Here is a 22,529-nt window from a genome sequence, read left to right on the forward strand (position 1 = left end):
TCTCCTCGGGCTTCTACCCCAAAGATCTGGATCGGTCATTCAGTCAATCCATCAGTCAATCAATCCATCAATGGTTTTTATTGAATGTTGCACTAAGCGCTCAGGAAAGTGCCTGCATTAACGGTGGAAACGAGGTTCGTTTGCTATGTGAAGCAGCGTGGCTCAGTGGAAAGAGCACAGGCTTTGGAGTCAGAGGTCACAGGCTCAAATCCCGACTCCACCAATTTTCAGCTGTGTGACTTTGGGCAAGTCATTTAACTTCTCTGTGCCTCAGTTACCACCTCTGTAAAATGGGGATTAAGACCTATGAGCCCCACGTGGGACAACCTGATCAGCTTGTAACCTCCCCAGTGCTTAGAACAGTGCTTGGCATATAGTAAGTGCTTAATAAATGCTATTATTATTATTATTATTATTATTATTATTATTATTCATCCTCTTCCTTCTCCCCATCCCACCGGCTCTCAGAGAAGTATAGCCCACCCACACCCAGCCTCCTCCATCCGTTCCCCTGGTCTCCCTGGCAGAGATAGGCAGGGAGAGACAGAGAGATGGCAAGAGAGAAACAGAGAGTCAGTGAGAAAGGTCGACACAGATGGAGTTAAGTGGAGACACAAACAATCAGGCTCCCAGGGGAAGACAGTGAAAAAGAGAGAAATGGAAAGACAGTGAAAAAGAAAGGAGCAGAGAGATAATGTGGAGAGAACAGAGACCCAAAACAGTGAGAGAAGGTGTAAATAGGGGCCCAGTGAGAGATAGTGAGAATCAAGGACTCAGAGAGAAAAGAGTGAAAAAGAAAAACACAGAGGGTTATCGAGACACATAGAGACCCAAAGAAAAATAGAAGCAGAGACTGAAAGAGACAAGGAAAGATGAAGATTCAGAGAGTGAGAGGCAGACATTCAGCAGGGGACAGTGAAAGACGGGGAGACAGCAACACACGGTGAGAGGCAGAGACCAAGAAACTGAGTGAGAGGCAGAGACCCAGAGAGGCAGTGAGACAGAGATCCGGAAAAGCATGGGGAGACAGAGACCCAGAGGGAGACAGTGAGAGACAGAGATTCAGTGAGACAGTGACCCAGAATAATAATAATAATGATGATGACATTTATTAAGAGCTTACTATGTGCAAAGCACTGTTCCCAGGGAAACCTAAAAAGAAACAGAGACAGACCAAGAAGGCTAATGAGAGACAGAGATCCAAAGAGACAATGAGATAAAGACCCAGTGAGAGACAATGATAGATGGAGATCCAGTGAGGGGCCTGGAGCAAGAGATAGAGAGAGAAAGACACTCAAAGAGACAGTGAGAGATAAAGACCTAGTGAAACAGTGAGGGACAGAGACAGTGCAGACAGAGACCCAGTAAGGAACTGTGAGAGACAGGCCAAAAATGAGCCAGGGAGAGACAAAGACCATCCAGAAAGTTCTACATTGCCCCGGGGGCATTGCATCTCTTGGGACAGACTGAACCCCCTTGGAGATGCCCCCTTCCCGGAAACCGTCCTTTTCCCGGGCGCTTCTCCCCATGAATCCAGTGACCTTTCAGTAGACCTTTCATCCCCTCAGCTGACCCAAATGCAGAGTGCTGAGGAAGACTTTTGAGATTTAGGAGTTAATCTGCGCGTTCCCCAGGGCTCAGGATGAGGGCTGGGCCTGGGTAATTCCGGCCCTTCCCAAACCCACGCGGCCTCCATTCCACCTGCTAAGCTCCTGCAGACCTGAATCCGCACGAGCGTTCGTCCTAAATTGCCCCTACCCGTCCCGTTCTCCCACGCTTCCCTCCACTTTAAACTCGTCCCTCTAGACTGTAAGATCGTTGTGGGTGGAAAATGTGTCTGTTTATTGTTATGTTGTCCTCTTCCAAGCGCTTAGTACAGTGCTCTGCACACAGTAAGTGCTCAGTAAATAGAAATTACTAACCGACTGACTGCCCCCCACCCTTCCCTTTCATCCATACTACTCCAAGATCCCCAGGCATTCCCTGCCCATCCCTTTTGTCCATCCCCTCCACATTCCCCAGATGCCCCCATCCCCTTTATCCCCCCTCACACTATTCAAATACCACCCCACTCATCCCCTTTTTCCACTCCCTTCCACGCTCCCCAGATGAGCATGCCCACACCTGCCTTCTTCATCCACCCTCCTCTACGCTCCTTAGATACCCCTTCCATTCCTTTGCCAAACAAAGGGTTAACAGAAGTCTGTCAGTCGTATTTATTGAGTGCTTACCGTGTGCAGAGCATTGTAGTAAGTGCTGGGGAAAGTACATGTCACTTCTCTGGGCTTCAGTTCCCTCACCTGTAACATGGGGATTGAGACTGTGAGCCCCATGCGGGACAGGGACTGTGTCCAACTCAATTTGCTTATTCCCACTCCAGCGCTTAGTACAGTAACTGGTACGTAGTAAGTGCTTAACAAATGCCATAATTATTACAATTTAACAACAGACATATTCCCTACACACAACAAGTTTACAGTCTAGAAGAGGGGACAGACATTAATATAAATAAATAAATAAAGCTACACATATGTGCATAGCCGGACTTAATATTCCTATCCACTTGTGAACAGAGATCATGACTTTATTTTTTTGAGTAGCATATTTTTATGGTATTTGTTAGGCACTTACTATGTGTTAGGCATTGTACTGAGTGCTGGAGTAGATACAAGTTTATCAGGTTGAACACAGTCCGTGTCCCACGTGGGACTCATAGTCTTAATCCCCTTTTGACAAATGAGGTAAGTGAAGCACAGAGAAGTTAAGTGACTTCCCAAGGTCACACAGCAGACAAGGGGCAAAGTCAAGATTAGAACTGAGATCCTCTGACTCCCAGATCAATGGTCGTTCCACTAGGCCATGCTACTTCTCAATCAATGTGACCATTTTCAATTTATCTTCTTTTGTCTGAAATCTATTTTAATACCCATCTCCCCCAGGCTAACTGTATGGTCCTTGAGGCCAGGGACAATGCCCACTCTATTGTACTCTCCTAAGCTCTTACTACAGTGCTCTTTAAACAAAAGGTGCTCAGTCAGTACCATTGATTGATGGATCGATTACTCTCTGCTCCCAACGATAGTACTCTTCCTGCAGTAGGGGATTAATCGATCAATTAATCAATTATTCACTTGAATCATAGTTTGATTAATGTCCACTCCCAAATAAGTGCTCTGCCCAGAGTAGGCCCACAGTCAATACTGACTGACTGAATTGGAGTTAAGCTATGTTTCAGCCCTCCATCCACTCAATCCTAGTCTAATCCTGACTCTGTCACTTGTCCGCTGTGTGACCTTGGGCAATTCACTTCACTTCTCTGTGCCTCACTTATCTCATCTGTAAAATGGGGGTTACAACTGTGAACTCCGTGTGGGACATGGACTGTGTCCAACCTGATGATCTTGCATCTATCCCAGTGCTTTGTACAGTGCCTGACACCTAGTAAGAGCTTAACAAATTGTCATTTAAAAAAAGTTTCTCCCCTAGGTGCTCCACCAAGGGACCTGGGGCTTGGTCCTGGCTGGGCAGAGGTAGCCCAACCCTGGCAAGGCAGTGCCAATTCATGTCTTGGTGACTTTCCAAGGGACTGGGCCAGGGCCCTCCCCTCAATAGAAGCTCAGTCAATCACTGATGCAGAGGTTCCCTGAGCAATGAAATAAACATAATAACTGTGGTATTTCTTAAGTGCTTACTAAGTGTCAAGCCTAGGGTAGATTCAAGACTAATCAGGTTAGACACAGTTCCTGTTCCACAAGAGGACTCAAAATTTAAATGGGAGGGAGGACAGGCATTAAATCCCCACTTTACAGATGAGGAAACTGAGGCCCAGAGAAGTGAAGTGACTTGCCCAAGGTCACACAGCAGGTAAGTGGCAAAACCGGGATCAGAACCCAAGTCCTCCGACTCCAAGTCTCTTTCCACTAGGCCACACTGCCTCCCGAGGTTGTGCCCAATTTGTGTGGCTGAGAGGGGCTGTGGAGGAGGGACCCTGGCTGGGTCCTGCCTGTCTGGCATGCCCCTCACTCCCACAGATCAAGGCCACCTCTTCCAGGAAGCCGTCCCTGACTCAGCCCCATTTCCTGCTCACCTGCTCCATCCCTCCACCTCCATCGACACCCCCTCCTCCTCCTCCCCACCCCCCCGCTAACCATGGTCTTGACTCTGTGTCTATCCGTTGGGCGTGTCTGTGGATCTGTCTTGCCTTTTCAATTAAACAGATCCACTATCAGGATTGAGCATACTCTTTAGAGTGGAAGCTTATTGCGGGCAGGGAGTGTATCTCTTCTTTATATTATATAATAATAATAGCAATAATAATAATAATGACATTTATTTAGCATTTACTATGTGCAAAGCACTGTTCTAAGCACTGGGGAGGTTACAAGGTGATCAGGTTGTCCCACGGGGGGCTCACAGTCTTAATCCTCATTTTACAGATGAGGTAACTGAGGCCCAGAGAAGTTAAGTGACTTGCCCAAAGTCACACAGCTGACAATTGTCAGAGCCGGGATTTGAACCCATGACCTCTGACTCCAAAGCCCATGCTTTCCACTGAGCCATGCTGCTTCTCTAATATATATATTAGATAATATATATATTATACAATATCGTACTGTTATTGTGTACTCTCCCAAGGGTTTAGTACAGTGCTTTGCACACAGTAGGTGCCCAATAAATACAATTGATTGATTAATTGATTCCGCCGTGCTTTTCCAAGCGTTTAGTTCTGTGCCTCCCTCCTAGGGGCCCCTCAGTAAATACTGCTACAGCTAATGCTAACTTCTTTGCCTAAGGGCCTAAAAGCCCGTACCAGGCAGGAGAGAGAGGAGGAGAGCCAGAGGTAGGAAATGGATCCCTGAAGCCATGGTCTGTAGAGTTTATCCTTCCTCCTTTCCGACACCTTGGACAGCCTCAGACTCACAGTGGAGTAATCGACTGTCCCCTGCGTCCCCCGGCCCTCCCCAGGCAGGTAGGCCAGCAAGGAGGCTGATGCATTAATCAAGCCCCTGATCCAGTCTGGTCGATAGAAAGGAAGGGGTGGATTCTGGAGATGCTGTGGAGGTCCAAGTTCTATTTATTGATGTTGTACTATCCCACCCCGTACCTGCTGAGAGATAAAATGGATGCCTTGACCCTTCCAGGTGACTACACCTGGTAAAGGTGACCCTGATGCCCCACCACACCCTGCTCTGGGATGTGGGGGTGGAGAAGGAAGGGGTCATCTGATCACCAGGCAAAATCACTAGGGAGAGTCTGTGTGTCTATTTCATTCCCGATGAAGTAGAAGTCAGTTATCCCATCGTGGGACCTCTATGACTCCTGCGATAATAATAATAATAATAATAATGATGATGTTGGTATTTGTTAAGCGCTTACTATGTGCCAAGCACTGTTCTAAGTTCTGGGGTAGATACAAGGTAATCAGGTTGTCCCACGTGGGACTCACAGTCTTCGTCCCCAATTTACGGATGAGGTAACGGAGGCACAGAGAAGTTAAATACTGACTCAGTGGAGAAGCAGTGTGGCCTAATGGATAGAGTACAGGCCTGGGAGTCAAAAGGACTGGGGTTCTGATCCCAGCTCCGCCACTTGGGCAAGTCACTTCACTTCTCTGTGCCTCAGTTACCTCATTTGTAAAAAGGAATCAATACTGTTGAGCCATTAAAAAATACCTGAACGGAGCTATATTTCTCTCTTCTGATTGCCTTTAGTCCTCAATTCTGGGTCATTAAGGAACAATAGGGAATCTGCCTTCGCTTCAGGAACCAATCCCCGTTGATAACACGACCCCATGGGGAAAATAATTTCGACTTTTAACCCCTCAAATTATGACAGTTATGTTGCTTGTATCCACCCCAGAGCTTAGTACAGTGCCTGGCACATAGTAAGTGCTTAACAAATTTCAGCACTATCATTATTATTGTGCCGGGTGACTGAAAAAGTTCATTCATTTAGTTGCATTTATTGAGCACTTACTGTGTGCAGAGCACTGTATTAAGCAGTTGGGAGAGGACAATGCAACAATAAACAGACCTATTCCCTGTCCACAACGAGTTCATGGTCTAAATGGGAGGGAGGGGAGACAGACATTAGTATAAAAAATCACAGATATATACATAAATGTTGTGGCCTGGGAGGGGGGAAGAACAAAGAGAGCGAGTCAGGGCGACACAGAAGGGAGTAGGAGAAGAAGAAAGGGGGGAGACTTAGTCAGAAAAGGCCTCCTGGAGGAGATGTGCTTTGAAGATGCGGCAGGAGAGTAACTGTCTGTCGGATTTGAGGAGGGAGGGCGTTCCAGGCCAGAGGCAGGACGTGGGCGAGGCGTCGGTGGCGAAATAGGAGAGATAGGAGAGATGGTGGCACAGTGAGGTTAACATTAGAGGAGAGAAGTGTGCGGGCTGGGTTGTAGAAGGAGAGTAACGAGGTGAGATAGGAGTGGGCAAGGTGGTGGAGTGCTTTAAAGCCAATGGTGAGGATTTTTTGTTTGATGCGGAGGTGGAGAGGCAACCACTGGAGTTTTGTGAGGAGAGGGGTGACACGTCCTGAACATTTTTGAAGGTAAATGATCCTGGCAGCAGAGTTAAGTATGAACTGGAGTGGGGAGAGGCAGGAGTCTAGGAGGTCAGCAAAAAGGCTAATGTAGTAATCCAAGCGGGATAAGATGAGTGACTGTACTAGCGTGGTAACAGTTTGGATGGAGAGGAAAGGGCAGATTTTAGCCATGTTGTGAAGGTGGGACCGATAGGATTTAGTGACGCATTGAATATGTGGGTTGAATGATAGAGAGGAGTCAAGGATAACAAGGTTACGGGTTTGTGAGACGGGAAGGATGGTAGTGTCGTCTACAGTGATGGGGAAGTCAGAAAGAGGACAGATTAGACTATCCAACACAGAGAGTGTGCCCTCCATGTAAGGGTGAGAATTATTAGGATTTAGAATCTGTGGTGGCCAGCTGGTGGGTGGAACGGTTGGTGCCCTCTTTAACACTCTGCCCACCATAAGCACCCCGTACAGCGCTCTGCCCACAGTAGGTGCCCAGTACAGCTCTCTACCACAGCAGGTGGCCAGTGCAGTGCTCTGCCCAGAAGCAGGCATGCCAATGGCACTGACAGAGAATGAGAGTCAGAGACAGAGATGCAGTGAAACGCAGTGCAGTTTTATTAGAGGGAAATACCCAGAGATCTAGGAAGGCGACGGCGTGTCATGTTATATACAAAGGAACAGAATTGCTGGTATCAGACATTAGTTGCCAGGGCGGGCCGGTGGACATCGCTGGAGCTCCATCTCTCTGCTGAGCATTGGGGGAGCCAGCATCGGAACGGAACGGACCGGACCCTGAAGTGTCCTGTCGTCTTCTCGCTGGGGCGAGGGGCGGCACCCGCTCTGAGCCGGGTCAGAGACCCTAGGTCAAGGGCAGAGTGGGGCTACCCCCCAGGGGGAATTTCCCAGCTGTAGAGATGAATCCCTTCCCCCGGTGACGTCTAATTAGTGAATTAATTAGTGCACACTACTAATTCCCGGAGGCTCTTCTAGGGGGCAGAGCGGAGAGAAGGGGAAGATCGCGGAGCTGTTAGCCTGGAGCTGCGAGGCGTCGAGGGCAAGGTCTAGGGGGTCAGAGATGCTGCTGAGCGGGATGGTTGGGGCGAGGGTCGGAGGCCGGAGGCTAACCGTCAGCGGTTTGGGATTAAAATTGGGTGGTGGATCTCTGGCTGGTGGTGGTGGTCTGGACGATCCGAGCGGCGGGCACAGAGGGCACCCCGGGGACCCGGCTGGCGACGGGGGCTACGCCGACCGCGGGGACCCTCACGGGGCCCACGGAGGCGCCTCTGCCGACCACCACGCTCTGGCCCACCCGAGAGCCGGAGCTGACCCCGGTGCTGATGCCGGAGCTGACCCCGGTGCTAACCCCGATTCTGCTGCCGCCGCCCACGCGACCCCCGGAGACCAGGCTGCTACCTCCACGGACACCGGCCGAAGCGCTGCTGCTGCTAGAGGAACTGCTGACCATCGCTGCGAGGAGAACGGGTGGGGTCACTGACAGCACTCTGACGTGGGCCTCCTCCCCACTCACAGGCCCATGCAAGAAGGACTCATTACTGCCCTACTCCCCTTCGTCGTTTCCCGCTAGTCCATGGACTTTATTTTTAGTGCCTGTCTCCCCCACTGAGACGATAGGCTCCTTAAGGGAAGGGATCGTATCTACCAGCTCAATTGAGTGGCCCAGTGGAAAGAGAACGGAGCTGGGAGTTAGGAGACACACTATCCTGCTGTGTGTGGCCCCGGTTAAGTCACTGAACCTCTCGGAGCCTCAGGTCTCTCGTAAGCAAAATAACGTTGGGAATCTCTGCTCTTCCTCCCTTAGACTGCGAACCCCGTGAGAGAAAGGGACTGTGTCTAACTTGATTATCTTGTACCCTTAGCACAGAGTAAGCGCTTTAGAACAGCTCTCAGCGCTTAGAACAGTGCTTGACACATAATAAGCGCTTAACACCATTGTAATTATTAATGCATACCATTGTTATCATTATTATTACTGTTACTCTCTCAAGAGCTTAATGCACTGCTCTGCATAGAGTAGGCGTTCAACCAGTACTGTTGATTGACTGACTGATAAGGTGAGAAAAGTCCCATGTCAAGCCCCCTCTCACCCCCCACCCCTCGGGAATATCACCCAGGAGCTCAACCATCCCCGAAAGTTCCGCCCCCAGAAGTCCTGCCCAGTGGCCTGGCCTTGCTGGAGTTGGTCCAGCTCCGTCGACAGAACGGGTGGACTTCAACCATTGCCCTGTACAGGCCGGCTAAGGTCGAGACACTCACCAATACTGCACGTGCTCTGGCATTCTCCAGACATCCTAAGCGATAAGAATGGAGAGAAAAGATTCAGGAAATCTGCCCAACCCTGGGCCACCCACCTACCGGAGGGAAGGGAGCTTGAACTGCAGAGTGAGGGACTAAGGTGAGACCTCCAGAAAGAACCTGAGACACTAGATGGACGATGTAGACTCCTTTTCCCTGGAGAGATGCCTCTCTCTGCTCCTTAGCGCATTGCTCCCCGGGTGGAGGGACTATAACAGGTCTGCTGGGGAGTAGGGGGTTGGACGAGACTACCTCCGGCGGGATCCGCTAAGTGTGTGCCCACTTCGTACCTGCACTCTTCTCCTTCCAGCAGCTTTTTGTAGGTGGCGATCTCCACGTCCAGGGCCAGTTTGACGCTCATCAGCTCCTGGTAATCCTTCAGCAGCCGGGCCAGGTCATCCTTAGCCTTCTGCAGGGCGGCCTTGAGTTCCACCAGCTTGGCATTGGCATCCTTGAGTGCCAGCTCGCCGCGCTGCTCGGCGTCGGCGATGGCCGTCTGCAAGTTGGTGTTCTGGTGGAGTGGGAGGAGGAAGATCAGGAGGAGGAGGAGGGACAGCGAGCCTCTCACCTGGGTGGCCACCTCTCTTCCACCTGTCTTCCCTTCGGCTCCCCCAGCCTTCTGGCTGGTCCTTGGCGAGTCGCCTCTTCCAGGAAGCTTTCTTAGATTCCCCCTCCCTAGCTCCAACCCTTCAGCCCCCTCCTTGCCCCACCTCCAGTCCAATCAGAGGGAGCCGACCTCGCCAGCCTGTCCCACCTGCTTCTTGACGTTCTCGATCTCAGCCCGCAGCCGCTGGATCATGCGGTTCAGCTCGGAGATTTCGCTCTTGGTGTTCTTTAGGTCGTCTCCATGGCGACCAGCTGTGCTCTCCAGCTCCCCAAGCTGTTGGGGGAGGAAGGAGGATTTGTTGAGCCCGGGAGGATGTGTGAGGGGGGACAGAAAGAAGGTAGTCTAGGACCTGGATGGGCGGGTGGTCAGGGAGGCTCCCCCAGCGGAGGAGAGACCCACCTTGTGCTGGTACAGGGCCTCGGCTTCGGCCTTGCTGCGCTGGGCGATCTCCTCATACTGGGCCTTCACCTCGGCGATGATGCTGTCCAGGTCCAAGCAGCGGTTGTTGTCCATGGACAGGACCACTGATGTGTCGCTGACACTCTGCTGGGTGTTGGACATCTCCTATCGAGACATAAGGTCGAACTCACTCAGCCACCATTTCTCAGCTGTGATGCTTCTCTGGTCTCCCTAAAGGCACCCCCTAATCCTTCCCCCCTCAGCCCCCAGCCTCAGAAACCAACACTGGTCCGGGCTCCCAGGACCCCCAGAAAATGGGGCAGTGGGACTAGCGAAGTCAAGGTGGGGATTCTAAAAGAAATCGGGCAGGTCTCAAGGTAAGCAGAAAGAAGATCTAAAATAATAATAATTATGACAGAGGGGAGCTAGAAAGTGTGTCTGAGATACATCAGGGGGCTGCAGGAAATTAGGAGGTCAACCTGAAAGAAATCAGGCAGGGGGCCAAAAAGAAATGGAATCCACATCGTCCTTTCTCTCCCTTCTGTGGGATTTCCCTGGGCTCCCGGGACTGAGCAGGAAACTCTGAGGGGGCTTGGAACGGAAGTCCTGGGGGTCCTGGGGGCTCAGAGTCAAGGGAATCTGGATCATGGGATGGTCCAGGGTTGAGAGGACGAGGGTCAGGGGACATGGGAAAGAAATAAATGACTCCTGTGACCCTAATTCCAACCCTACAGCCTCAATCCCACCCCTCCCCAGACCACAGTGATAGCAGGGACTGAAGACTCACAGCATCGTAGAGAGCTTTGATGAACTTGATCTCATCCGTCAGGCTCTCCACCTTGGCCTCAAGCTCCACTTTGGTCATGTAGGCGGTGTCCACATCCTGGTTTGATGCCGGGGGGTGGGTGGGGGCGGAGAAGGTTAGGGAGGAGAGATAGCGGAGCAGCATTATTAATCAGCAGTCAGCAAAGGCAACAATTCTAGCCTGAAAGCTCCTTGAGAACAGGGATCATATCTATTAACTATTAGGTCTCCCAAATGTTCAGCATATTACTACGCCCACTGTAGGTGCTCAGGAAATGCTACTATTGGATTGATTCTCCATTTAACTGAAAGCTCCCTGAGGGCAGAGATCATGCCTGCTAACTCTCATATTATCCCAAGGGTTTAGTGCACACTCTAAACTTTCAATAAGTAACAGTGATGGACACCTTTGATTTGTCTACTGCATTGCCCCTCAAGATCCCAAAGTCATCCTGACTCTCCCCAACTCCCCGCCCCTCTGGATCCCCCTCCCCGAGCCGCTCACCTTCTTGAGGACCACAAAGTCATTCTCAGCGGTGGTACGCTTGTTCACCTCGTCTTCATACCTACAGGGCAGAAGATGCGTTCGGATTCCTGGGCCGAAACAGTGGGACCGTGTTCCATTCCCAAACATGGATTTCCCTTTTCTCCAGGCCCCGGACAACTGGTAAAGTTCCCAGCTCTGATATTACCTCCCCCCTGACTCCTTGGCAGAGAGGATCTCTCCAAATCAATGAAAACAACTCTCGATTGCATGTGTATGGATTATTCTCTCTCACATCTGGGAGTTGGTTTTTCCCACCCCCCACCCTCCCATGCCCGTCTGAGGAAGGGGCTCTCCCGACTCCTCTGACTCTGGGCTGTGTCTCATCGCCCAGGCAGGATCCACCCACAGAGAATTGAATCTGCTAGGAATGAAATGGGAGACTCCCGCCCCCCCCCCACCCCAGACTGTAAGCTCATTGTGGGCAGGGAATGTGTCTGCTGTAATGCTAGACTGTACACTCCCAAGCGCTTAGTTCAGTGCTCCCAATATGATTGATTAATTGATTGACTCCCCCCCACTTAATTTGTGACTCATGCGAGGGGAGCAGAGACGTTTCCCCACAACACACACCAACCCGGGGACCCCCGGGGATTCCCGGCTCACTTCTTCTTGAAGTCCTCTACCATGTCCTGCATGTTCTTCAGCTCACTGTTTAGTCGGTCCTTGTCACTGAGCAGCCCATTGTAGTGGGACTGCAGGCTGCTGATATAGGCCTGGAAGAGCGGATCCAGGCTGGTGGTGCTCGTCTTGGAATGGTCTCCCTGCTGCTGCAGGAGCTCCCATTTGGTCTCCAGCACCTTGTTCTGCTGCTCCAGGAACCGCACCTGAGGAGGAAGAGAAAGCCACATCAGTGCCACCTCTGCAGCACTGCCTGGGGGGCTGGAGGAGGACTGGAGACTCTGGTCACCTTGGGAGGGTCACCCCTTCCCCCATACATCCTACCTCTGGCCTGGAACGCCCTCCCTCCTCAAATCCGATTGACAATTACTCTCCCCTCCTTCAAAGCCTTATTGAAGGCACATCTCCTCCAAGAAGCCTTCCAAGACTAAGCCCTCCTTTCTTCTCCCTTGCCCATCTGCATCACCCTGACTTGCTCCCTTCATTCGTCCCCCCTCCCAGCCCCACAGCACTTATGTCCATATCAGTAATTTATTTACTTATATTAATGTCTGTCTCCCTGCTCTTTTGAGACTGTAAGCTTGTTGTGGGCAGGGAATGTATCTGATATATTGTAACATTATACTCTCCCAAGCACTAAGTACAGTGTTCTGTGCACAGTAAGGGGATTAAGAATGTGAGCTCCACGTGGGACAACCTGTTCACCTTGTAACCTCCCCAGCGCTTAGAACAGTGCTTTGCACATAATAAGGGCTTAATAAACGCCATCATCATCATCATAAGAGCTCAATAAATATGATTAACTGGTTTGTACACTAGTAATCTCACAGCATTCATACACATCCCATCACTTAAGCACTAATTCATATCCATTTCTTTTTTACCTTCCTGTTCCTCTCTATAAGGTATTTTAGTGTCTGCCCTCCCTACTGGAACTAAAAAATCTCTGAGGTCAGGGATTATGTCAACTCATTCCTTCAGTGTATGCTCTCAAGCATTCCATTTAGTGCTCCTCACCCAGAAAGCATTCAAAATGTACTACTGATGGATTGAGAGATTGACCATGGGGACAAATGCTTAGCACAGTGTTAGGTATACTGTAGGTGCAAAATGCCATCAATTGATTCAATATTAGGACAAGAACTGAGTGCAGTGTTCTGTACATAATAAGAGCTCAATACTATTATTCATTGGTCAAATATTTTGCCAACACAGAGACAGGTGCTTAGTAGAGAATCACTTAGTGGAGAAGCAGTGTGGCCTAGGGGAAAGAGCACAGGACTGGGAGTCAGAGGCCCTGGCTTGTAATCCTGGCCCCACCACTTGTCTGTTGCATGACCTTGGACAAGTCTCTTTTCTTCTCTTTGCCTCAGTTACTTTATCTGCAAAATGGGGTTTCAATACCTGTTCTCCCTCCTTCTTAAACTCTGAGCCTCATGTGAAGTCTGATTACCTCTTATTTACAGCAGCACTTAGTGCAGTGCTTGGCATATTAGTAAGGGTTTAACAAATACCACGATTATTCTTAGAACAATCGGATGGGCACTCAGTACTTGGTTGTTACTATCACTACAAGCACAAATATGGAGCAGCATTTTTCGGGAGGATTACAAGATCCCCCCACCCCCATGGGGTCCGAAACCTATTGTTCAGGGGTTGGGGGGAGGGATAAACCCCTTTTAATGAGAGTCCATTCATTGGCTTTCTCTACTTTCACCAGTGGCTGCAGTCACCACATCAGATAACCTTCACTTTCCCCTCATAACACCACTAACTTTTCCCCCTGACATCTTTAACCTCACCCCCGATGACCTTAACTTTCCCCCTCTAATTGCCTGCAATGAAATTCTTGTCCCTGAATCCAGACCCGTTGATATTTCCAATTTACTTAGATTTCTAAGTAGATCAATCCCAGATTTACTCCCTACTGGGAGTACTAGTTTTCATTTTATTTGTCTGAAACCTTCCCCCCTCAGCCCCGACACTACCTCTCCACCCTCCTTTTAATGGTATTTGTTAAGCATTTACTATGGACCAGGCACTGCACTAAGTGCTGGGGTAGATACAAGTTTAACAGACACCATTTATAACATAACAAATACCATTAAACATAACATTTGTTATGTTCTAGGCACTGCACTAAGCACTAGGGAAGATACAAGCTAATCAGGTTGGATACACTCCATGTCTCACATAGACCTGACAGTCTTAATCCCCATGTTACAGATGAGGGAACTGAGGCCCAGAGCAGTGAAATGACTTTCCCCAGGTTACATAGTGGACAAGTGGCAGAGCTGGGATTAGAACCCAGATCCTTCTGATTCCCAGGCTTGTGTTTCATCGACTAGGCTGCACAGCCCTGCGATGGCTGCATGTGAGGAGCAGCAATTCTGTGTTCCCCACTCCACACACCCTTGGCTGTTCTACAAGCTCCAAACCTGTCCTTTGCAAGCTGGGACAGTCAAGGCTAAAGAAACCTAATCCTTTCCATCTTTCTTCAGGTTTGTGTTCATCTGGGCTCAGTCCTTTGCTTCCTGAAGATAAAGTTTCTTCCTCTCTGCTGCTCAGCAGTTCCTCTTCTTGTCAATCACTCTTCCCTATGTCAATCCTTCCTTTGCCTGTCAATCATGCCTCTCCATCAGTTGCACTCCCCTCTGTTAATCACTCTTCCCTCTGTAAATTACTCTTCCCCTTCTGATCACTCTTCCCAGGGTCAGTCATCCCATTCCCTGTCAATAACTCCTCTGCTGTCAATCACATCCCTCCCCACCCCCATCATTTACTCCTCTCCCATAAATCACCCCTGTCTCTCCCCTAACACACCTGGCAGGTCCCCCCACCACCACCACCGTCAATTACTCTTCCCCCTGCCAGTCACTCCTCCCCTGCCAATCGCACCTATCCAGTCTCACCTCCTGAGCTGACCCCGCTGTGTGCTAAAGCACCTCACCCCAGTAGGGCCTTTTTCTCCTCATCTGTCAATCACTCTTCTCCCCTTCAATCACTCCTCTCCTGTGAATCACTCCTATCTAGTCTCACTCCCTAAGGAGACCCCACTGTCCTCTAACACATCTCACCCCAGCAGGGTCTTTTCCCCCCACTGCTTGAACCCTGAGCTTAGGTCTCCCTAAGAGTGTGGAGAAACCAGGAGTGGACACTTAAGACTCGCAGCAACCCAGAGACAGGATGTTCTCCACATCCGTCCGCCCTATCCCAGTGTGGACCCACCTTGTCGATGAAGGTGGCGAACTTGTTGTTCAGTGTCTTGATCTGCTCCTTCTCCTGATTCTTCACCGTGCTGAACTGCGGGTCGATCTCCACTTTGAGTGGCTGTAGAAGGCTCTGGTTGACAGTCACCTCCTGGATGCCGGCGGGGTAGCCCCCAAAACCTCCGGGTCCACCGAAGCCCCCAGCACCGCCACCGAATCCACCAGCTCCCCCGCCAAATCCGCCGGCCCCACCACCGAATCCACCAGCTCCCCCGCCAAATCCGCCGGCCCCACCACCGAATCCACTGCCGAAGCCTCCGCCCAGGCCCCGGCCACCACCACGGCCACCCCCACAGCCACCAGCCCGGAAACCACCCCCGGACATGCTGCCCCCGGCCACACTGATGGAGATCTTCTTGTTGCCCCCCAGACTGTAGAGGCTCCGGCTGCCGAAGCCCCCTCCCATGCCACCGTAGGCAGCGCAGGCCGACATCCCGCTGCTGATGCTGCTCCCGCTGGAGCGGGTGGCAGACGATGAGCGGGCACTGGTCGTCCGGGTGGAGGTGGTGACAACGGCCGAGCGGCCACTGGAGGTCCGGCTGGCTCCGCCAATGGTCTTGGTTGCTTGTTGGGCCATTGGTTCGGTGGTGTTGCTGGAGAGAGGTGGGAAAGACGTGAAGTGATGAGAAGCCCAAAGCCTACTGAATCCAGGGAGAAGGCCAGCCTTTATATAGGGCTTGGGAGCCCAGTGCCAGGGCGGGGCGGGCACGAGCCAGCGGAAGACTTCGGCCCTAATCCACAGCCTCCCTGGGCTGGGCCTTGCCATCAGAAGTAGGCCAGCAGTTCCCCAAATCCGTCCCGTCCCCGCCCTAATCCCCAACCCTCCAATTGCTCGTTGTGCCCATTGCCTGCCCCCGGAGGTCAGGACTGAAAGCTTTTAGGTCGTCGCCACAGAGGTGACTTTGGCTGACTTTTCCTTCCCCGTCAGCCCCTTCCACAGCCACTGGCTCTTCTCCAAGAGGGCAGGGTTGACCTGGCAGCTCCCATGCACCCTTCCTCCTCAGAACCCTACCTCTGAGGTGATGCCTGTGTCTCCTCACCTGGAGTAGGTCTCCTCCAGACTGTAAGCTCATTGTGGGTAGGGAATGTGTCTGTTTTACTGTTAGATTGTATTCTACCAAATGCTTAGTGCTGTGCACACAGTGAGCACTTAATAAATACAATTGACTGAGTGACTGGAGGGGAATCTTTCCCTGCCCTAACATGCACCCGAGTTTCCTCCTACCCACCCTCCCTCATCCGCCCATCTGTTCTCCCTCCTAGTTCCCCCTCCTACCTACTCTTCCTCATCTTTCAGCCTGCTCTTTCTGAAACAAATCCCCTCTCCTACCTATCCTCCCTCACCGCTCAGCCTATTCCTCTTCCCCCAAATTTCTCCTCCTACCTGTCCTCCCTCATCCCCAGACAGTTCTCCCTCCAAATATACCTTCCTAGCCATTCTCCCTTATCCAAATTCCCTCTCCGACCCACTGTCCCTCATCTGCCAGCCCATTTTCCCTCCAAGTTCCTCTTTCTACCCACTCTCCCTCATCCTCTATCCGATTCTCCCTCCCCCAAGTTCCCAAGTCCCCAAGTCTTCCCCCCACCCACTCTCCCTCATAATAATTAATAATTGTGGTATTTGTTAAGCACTTCCTATGTACCAAGCACTGTACTAAGCGCTGAGGTAGATACATATTACTGCATTGAACTTTCCCAAGCGCTTAGTACAGTGCTCTGCACACAATAAGCGCTCAATAAATATGATTGAATGAATGAATGAATGAATACACGGTATTCAAGTCAGATACAGTCTCTGCCCTAACCAAGGTTCACAATCTAAGTTGGAGGGAGAACAGGTTTTGAATACCCATTTTACTGATAAGGAAACTAGGGTACAGAGAAGTTGAGTGTCTTGCCCAGGTTCACAAAGCAGGCAAGTAGCAGAGCTAGGACTAGAACCCAGGGCCCCTGAGTCCCAAGTCCCTGCTGTTTTCACTAGGCTACACTGCTCCCCTCACTCCCCCATCCCATTCTCCCTCCCCCAAATTCCCTTTCCTATCCCCCCTTATCTCCCCAGCTCCCTGCCCCACAAGACCCCTCATCTTCCTGTCTCTCTGTTCCTGTCCCCCAGTTACCCCTCCCATCTGCCCTTCTTCATTCCCTCAGCTCCCACCCCAGGTTCCCTCTCCTACCTACCCTCCCTCATTTCCCTAGCTCCCATCTCCTCCTATCAGATCAGCAATCCTGTTCCCCAACATGGTTCTCCCAGCACCCCCAAGCCAATCCCTCTTCCTGGATTATTACCCTCCTGGCTCCTCTTCCCCAAACCACAATTCAACCTTCTTTCCAAACACTGCTGAAAAGCCCCTGTTGCCAGGAGGCTTTCCTGACACCGATTATTCTGATCTGGACCATCTCCCCTTCAGCCCTGTGGGGACAAGTCTGGAAAGAGTCACCGGGGCGTCTTGAGATAAGAACATGGATATGAGAGGCAGTGGACCAGGGTTTGAGTCTCTGCTCTGCCTCTGGCCTACTTTGTGACTTTGGGCAGTCATTTAATCTCTCTGTATTTCTGCTTTCTCGTCTGTAAAATGGATGTAATTATCTCTGCTTTACAGGAAAATATGAGAACACCCAATACAAAGTCAAGGGGAAATTGTTAAAGAGTTGTTTATACACTTCTAGCATTAGTGTACTTTGTATTTGTTTGATATTTCTCTTATTTGGGTTCACTTGATATTTTTATGTATGTAAATGCTTTAGTATGGCTGTGCCAAAATGCATGTGTTGTGTGTGTGTGTTTTATTGTATTTGTTAACTCCTTAATAAGTGCCAGGCACTGTCCTAAACACTAGGGTAGGTATAAGAAAATCAAGTTGGACAGTCACTGTCCCATGTGGGGCTCATAGTCTCAATTCCCATTTTACAGATGAGGCAACTGAGGCCCAGAGAAGTGAAGTGACTTGCCCAAGGTCATACAGAAGACTAGTGGTGGAGCTGGAACTAGAACCTAGGTTCTCCCCCTCTAGACTGTAAGCTCACTGTGGGCAGTCAATGTAACAGTACAGTGCTCTGCACACAGTAAGTGCTCAATAAATATGACTGACTGACAATGAATGAATGTTTATTGTTGTAGTGTACTCTCTCAAGGGCTTAGTATGGTGTTCTGCCCAGATTAAGTGCTCAATAAATACAATTGAATGAATGAATGGGCTATTTTCACTAGGCCATGCTGCTTCTCTCATCCTGTCTCCTTCATCAGACAGGTAGCCCCCAGAGAGCAAGGGCCAGGTCTTCTTCTCCTCCTCCCTGTTTACCCTCCTCAAATCTGAGGAGGGGAATGTGGATAGAGAAGGATAGAGTCTTCTGTGTCCCCCATCACTCTGGAAGGGTACCTTTCTCCTCCTCCCTTTGTTCCTCTCCCGGTTCCCAGCTCACGGCTCTCCAATCATGGGAAGCCAGGATAGAGGGGGATCTCACTGACCCCAACATAGTAGGAATTAAATCTCAACCAAAGACCTCTGGATTCACCACTCCGGGCCACCCTCCTCTCCAGAGAGCAAAATCAGTAGAGGTCAGGCACTGCATCATTTGCCTTTCCTAGACTGGAATCCACTGTGGGTAAGTGGCAGCATGGTCTAGTGGATAGAGAACAGGCCTGGGAATCAGAAGGATCTGGATTCTAATTCTGGCTCTGTCACCTGTCTGCTCTGTGAACTTGGACAGGTTACTTCACTTCTCTGGGCCTCAGTTCCCTCATCTGTAAAATGGGGATTAAGACTGTGAGCCCCACGCGGGACAGGGATCGTGTCAAACCTGATTTGCTTGTATCCACCCCAGTGCTTAGAACAGTGCCTGGCACATAATAAGCACTTTACAAATACCACAATTATCATTATTATTAAGTGGCAGTTTGTAAGATTGCCTGTTCCGGCTCAGAATGCTTCTGCCTCCCGCCCCACTGGAGGATAATAATGATGATGACGATGTGATTTGTAAAGTGCTTCCTATGTGTCAAGCACTGTTCTAAGAGCTGGGGCAGACATAAGCTAATCAGGTTGGACCCAGTCCCTAACCCACATGGGGCTCACAGTCTTAACCCCAATTTTACAGATGAGGTAACTGAGGCACAGAGAAGTTAAGTGACTTGCCCAATGTCACTTGCCAATTGACTGAGCTGGGTTTAGAACCCGGGTCCTTCTTACTTCCAGGCCTGTGATTGATCAATCAATCCATAGCATTTACTGAGCGCTTACTATGTACAGAGCACCATACTAAGTGCTTGGGAGAGTACAATACAAATAGAATTACCAGACATGTTCCCTGCCCATAATGAGATTACAATCTAGAGGAGGAGAGAACCCAGGTTGCACTCCACTGAAGTTACACTGAGCATGTTCAGAGGCAGGTTTGAATCTCAAAGTGGAAATGTTTCTCTTTTTTTTTAATATGATATCTGTTAAGCATTTACTATGTGCCAGGAACTGTACTAAGCGCTGGGGTAGATACAACCTAACCAGGTTGGACATAGTCCGTGTCCCACATGGGGCTCTCAGTCTTCATTTCCATTTTACAGATGAGGGAACTGAGGCACAGAGACGTGAAGACACTTACCCAAGATAACACAGCAAAGTTCATTCATTCATTTAATCGTATTTATTGAGTGCTTACTGTGTGCAGAGCACTGTACTAAGTGCTTGGTAAGTACAAGTCAGCAACATATAGAGATGGTCCCTCCCCAACAATGGGCTCACAGTCTAGAAGGGGGAGACAGACAACAAAACAAAAAGCAGGGATTAGAACCCCATGCTCTTTCCACTAGACAACACTGCTTCCCTTCTGTGGGAACCAGGAGAGAAGTCAGTTTTCCAGAGTCTCCTTCCCTATCTATCCCAACTCCTCTCTCCCTCCAATCCAGGCCGAGGCCGACTGGAGACAGGGACCCCAGGGAGCACAACTGTCCCCCCAGGCAATTAAAAGCCCCTCTGCTACCATAATCCCCTGAATGTAGCGTGCATTAGGGAGACACGTTCTGTCTTCCCACCCATGCACCTCATGAAAAATAATAATAATAATAATAAAAATCCTTTTGTCAGCTGAATCCGGAACCTCCCGTGAGCCAGGTCAGCTGAGATTACTGAAACTAATTTAGGAGGTGCGGGGTTATTCGAGGGCGGGGAAGGGTGAATTAGGGATGACCTTTCGGTAATGCCTATATGACGTGCAGTGTGAGGAGCCAGAAAGGAATGACTGTGTCTGTGTGCCCAGGGAGAGTTCGGGGTTGGGTACCTTAATCCGAACGCTTCATCCTGCCTTCCTCGGCCGGCTCACGGCGGCTGCATAACGAATTTCCTGAGAGCCCCAGACATGAAATCTGCACTCCAAATCTGTCCGGACGCCAGTTTGACCCTCTAACCCTCCCCCTCTACACTTTGACCCCAGTCTATTCCTCACCCTTCTAGACTGTGAGCTCGTGGTGGGCAGCAATGGTCTGTTTGTTGTTATATTGTAATAATAATAATGATGGCATTTATTAAGTGCTTACTATGTGCAAAACACTGTTCTAAGCGCTGGGGAGGTTAAAAGGCGAACAGGTTGTCCCATGGGGGAGGCTCACATTCTTAATCCCCATTCTACAGATGAGGTAACTGAGGCCCAGAGAAGTTAAGTGACTTGCCCAAAGTCACACAGCTGACAATTGGCAGAGCCAGGATTTGAACCCATGACCTCTAACTCCAAAGCCTGTGCTCTTTCCACGGAGCCATGCTGCTTGTACTTTCTCAAGCTCTTAGTACAGTGCTTTGCACACAGTAGGTGCTCAATAAGTACCATTGAATAAATGAACACAGTAATTATAATAATAATAATGGTATTTGTTAAGTGCTTACTATGTGCCAAGCACTGTTCTAAGCGCTGGGGTGTATAGGAGGTGATCAGGTTGTCCCTTGTGGGGCTCACAGTCTTAGTCCCCTTTTTAAGATGAGGTAACTGAGGCACAGAGAAGTGAAGTGACTTGTCCAAAGTCAAGCAGCTGACAAGTGACAGAGCCAGAATTAGAACCCATGACCTCTGACTCTCAAGGCTGGGCTCTTTCCATTGAGCCACGCTACAGTGCTTTGCACACAGTAAGCACTCAATGAATATGATTGAATGAATAAATTCCATTGAATGAATGAAGCCAGTAATAATAATAATAAAAATAATGGTATTTGTGAAGCGCTTACTATGTGCCAAGTACTGTTCTAAGAGCTGGGGTAGATATAAGGTGATCAGGTTGTCCCGTGTGGGGCTCACAGTCTTAGTCCCCATTTTACAGATGAGGTAACTGAGGCACAGAGAAGTTAAGTGACTTGCCCAACATCACGTAGCAGACAAGTGGTATAGATGGGATTAGAACCCAGATCCTTCTGACTCCCCAATCTTTGCTTTACAGCATCTCTTAAGCTTTCCCAGAGTGGCCATTCGTACATAATCATTCAATCAAATAGTGAATATATATATAATCGTATATACCAATCTTAAAAACCCCATTACTTCATTTATTCATTGTCGTATTTATTGAGCATTTACTGTGTGCAGAGCACTGTACTAAGTGCTTGGAAAGTACAATTCGGCTTCTGTCTGTAGTACTGATTTCCTTTCTCCTTCTGTGAATAATTTATTCTATTGTCAGTCTCCCCCAGCCCTCCCTTCTTAGACCCATTTGATTCTCACCCTCCTCCAACCCCATATAACTTATATACATATCCTCTAGACTATAAACTCGTTATAGGCAGGGAGCGTGTCTGCTAATTCTGTTGTAATGTACTCTTCCAACCACTTAGAACAGTGCTCTGCACATAGTAAACTCTCAGTAAATACAACTGATTGATTGAGATCCATCTGTAATTTATTTTAATGTCTGTCTCCCCTTCTAGTCTGTAGGCTCCTTGTGGGCAGGGATCATTTCTACCTACTGTATTGTATTAGTGGGTAGAGATTGTCTCTATTTGTTACTGAATTGTGCTTTCCAAGTGCTTAGTACAGTACTCTGCACACAGTAAGTACACTCAGTACATCCCCACCTTAATAATAATAATAATAATGGTATTTATTAAGTGCTTATTATATGGCAAGCACTGTACTAAGCGCTGGTGTAGATAGAAGTAAACAGAGACATAGTCCCTGTCCCTTGTATGGCTCACAGTCTCCATCCCCATTTTACAGATGAGGTAACTGAGGCACAGAGAAGTGAAGTGGCTTGCCCAAGGTCACACAGCAGACAAGTGGAGGAGGCAGGATGTAAAATGGGGATGAAGACTGTGAGCCTCACGTGGGACAACCTGATTACCTTGTATCTATCCCAGAGCTTAGAATAGTGCTTGACACATAGTAAGCATTTAACAAATACCATTATTAATATTATCACAAGAGCATGGGTTGGGAAATCAGAGGATGTGAGATCTAA

At 49.5% G+C, this 22,529-nt stretch overlaps 1 protein-coding gene across 1 annotated transcript; it reads right to left on the reverse strand.

The window, feature by feature from the left end:
* Window positions 1–7,155: 7,155 nt before the first annotated feature.
* LOC119932975 (keratin, type II cytoskeletal 3-like) lies at window positions 7,156–15,677 on the reverse strand. The gene is made up of 9 exons (XM_038752114.1): window positions 15,060–15,677; window positions 11,817–12,037; window positions 11,172–11,232; window positions 10,650–10,745; window positions 9,863–10,027; window positions 9,611–9,736; window positions 9,147–9,367; window positions 8,818–8,852; window positions 7,156–8,010 (listed from the first exon to the last, which is right to left on the reverse strand). Exons 1-9 carry the CDS (start codon window positions 15,675–15,677, stop codon window positions 7,685–7,687), a joined length of 1,869 nt encoding a protein of 622 aa, XP_038608042.1. The 3' UTR covers window positions 7,156–7,684.
* Window positions 15,678–22,529: the final 6,852 nt, after the last annotated feature.

Source organism: Tachyglossus aculeatus, chromosome 10, assembly GCF_015852505.1.
Source record: "Tachyglossus aculeatus isolate mTacAcu1 chromosome 10, mTacAcu1.pri, whole genome shotgun sequence".
NCBI lineage: Eukaryota > Metazoa > Chordata > Mammalia > Monotremata > Tachyglossidae > Tachyglossus > Tachyglossus aculeatus.

Excerpts from the sequence above, each read along its gene's own strand:
- LOC119932975 (XM_038752114.1), bottom strand. The coding sequence starts at position 15,677 with ATGGCCCAACAAGCAACCAAGACCATTGGCGGAGCCAGCCGGACCTCC. Across the intron at positions 12,038-15,059 it reads TCGCCACCTTCATCGACAAG|GTGCGGTTCCTGGAGCAGCA; the intron begins GTGGGTCCACAC and ends CTTCCTCCTCAG. Across the intron at positions 10,746-11,171 it reads ACTTTGTGGTCCTCAAGAAG|GATGTGGACACCGCCTACAT; the intron begins GTGAGCGGCTCG and ends GCATCAAACCAG.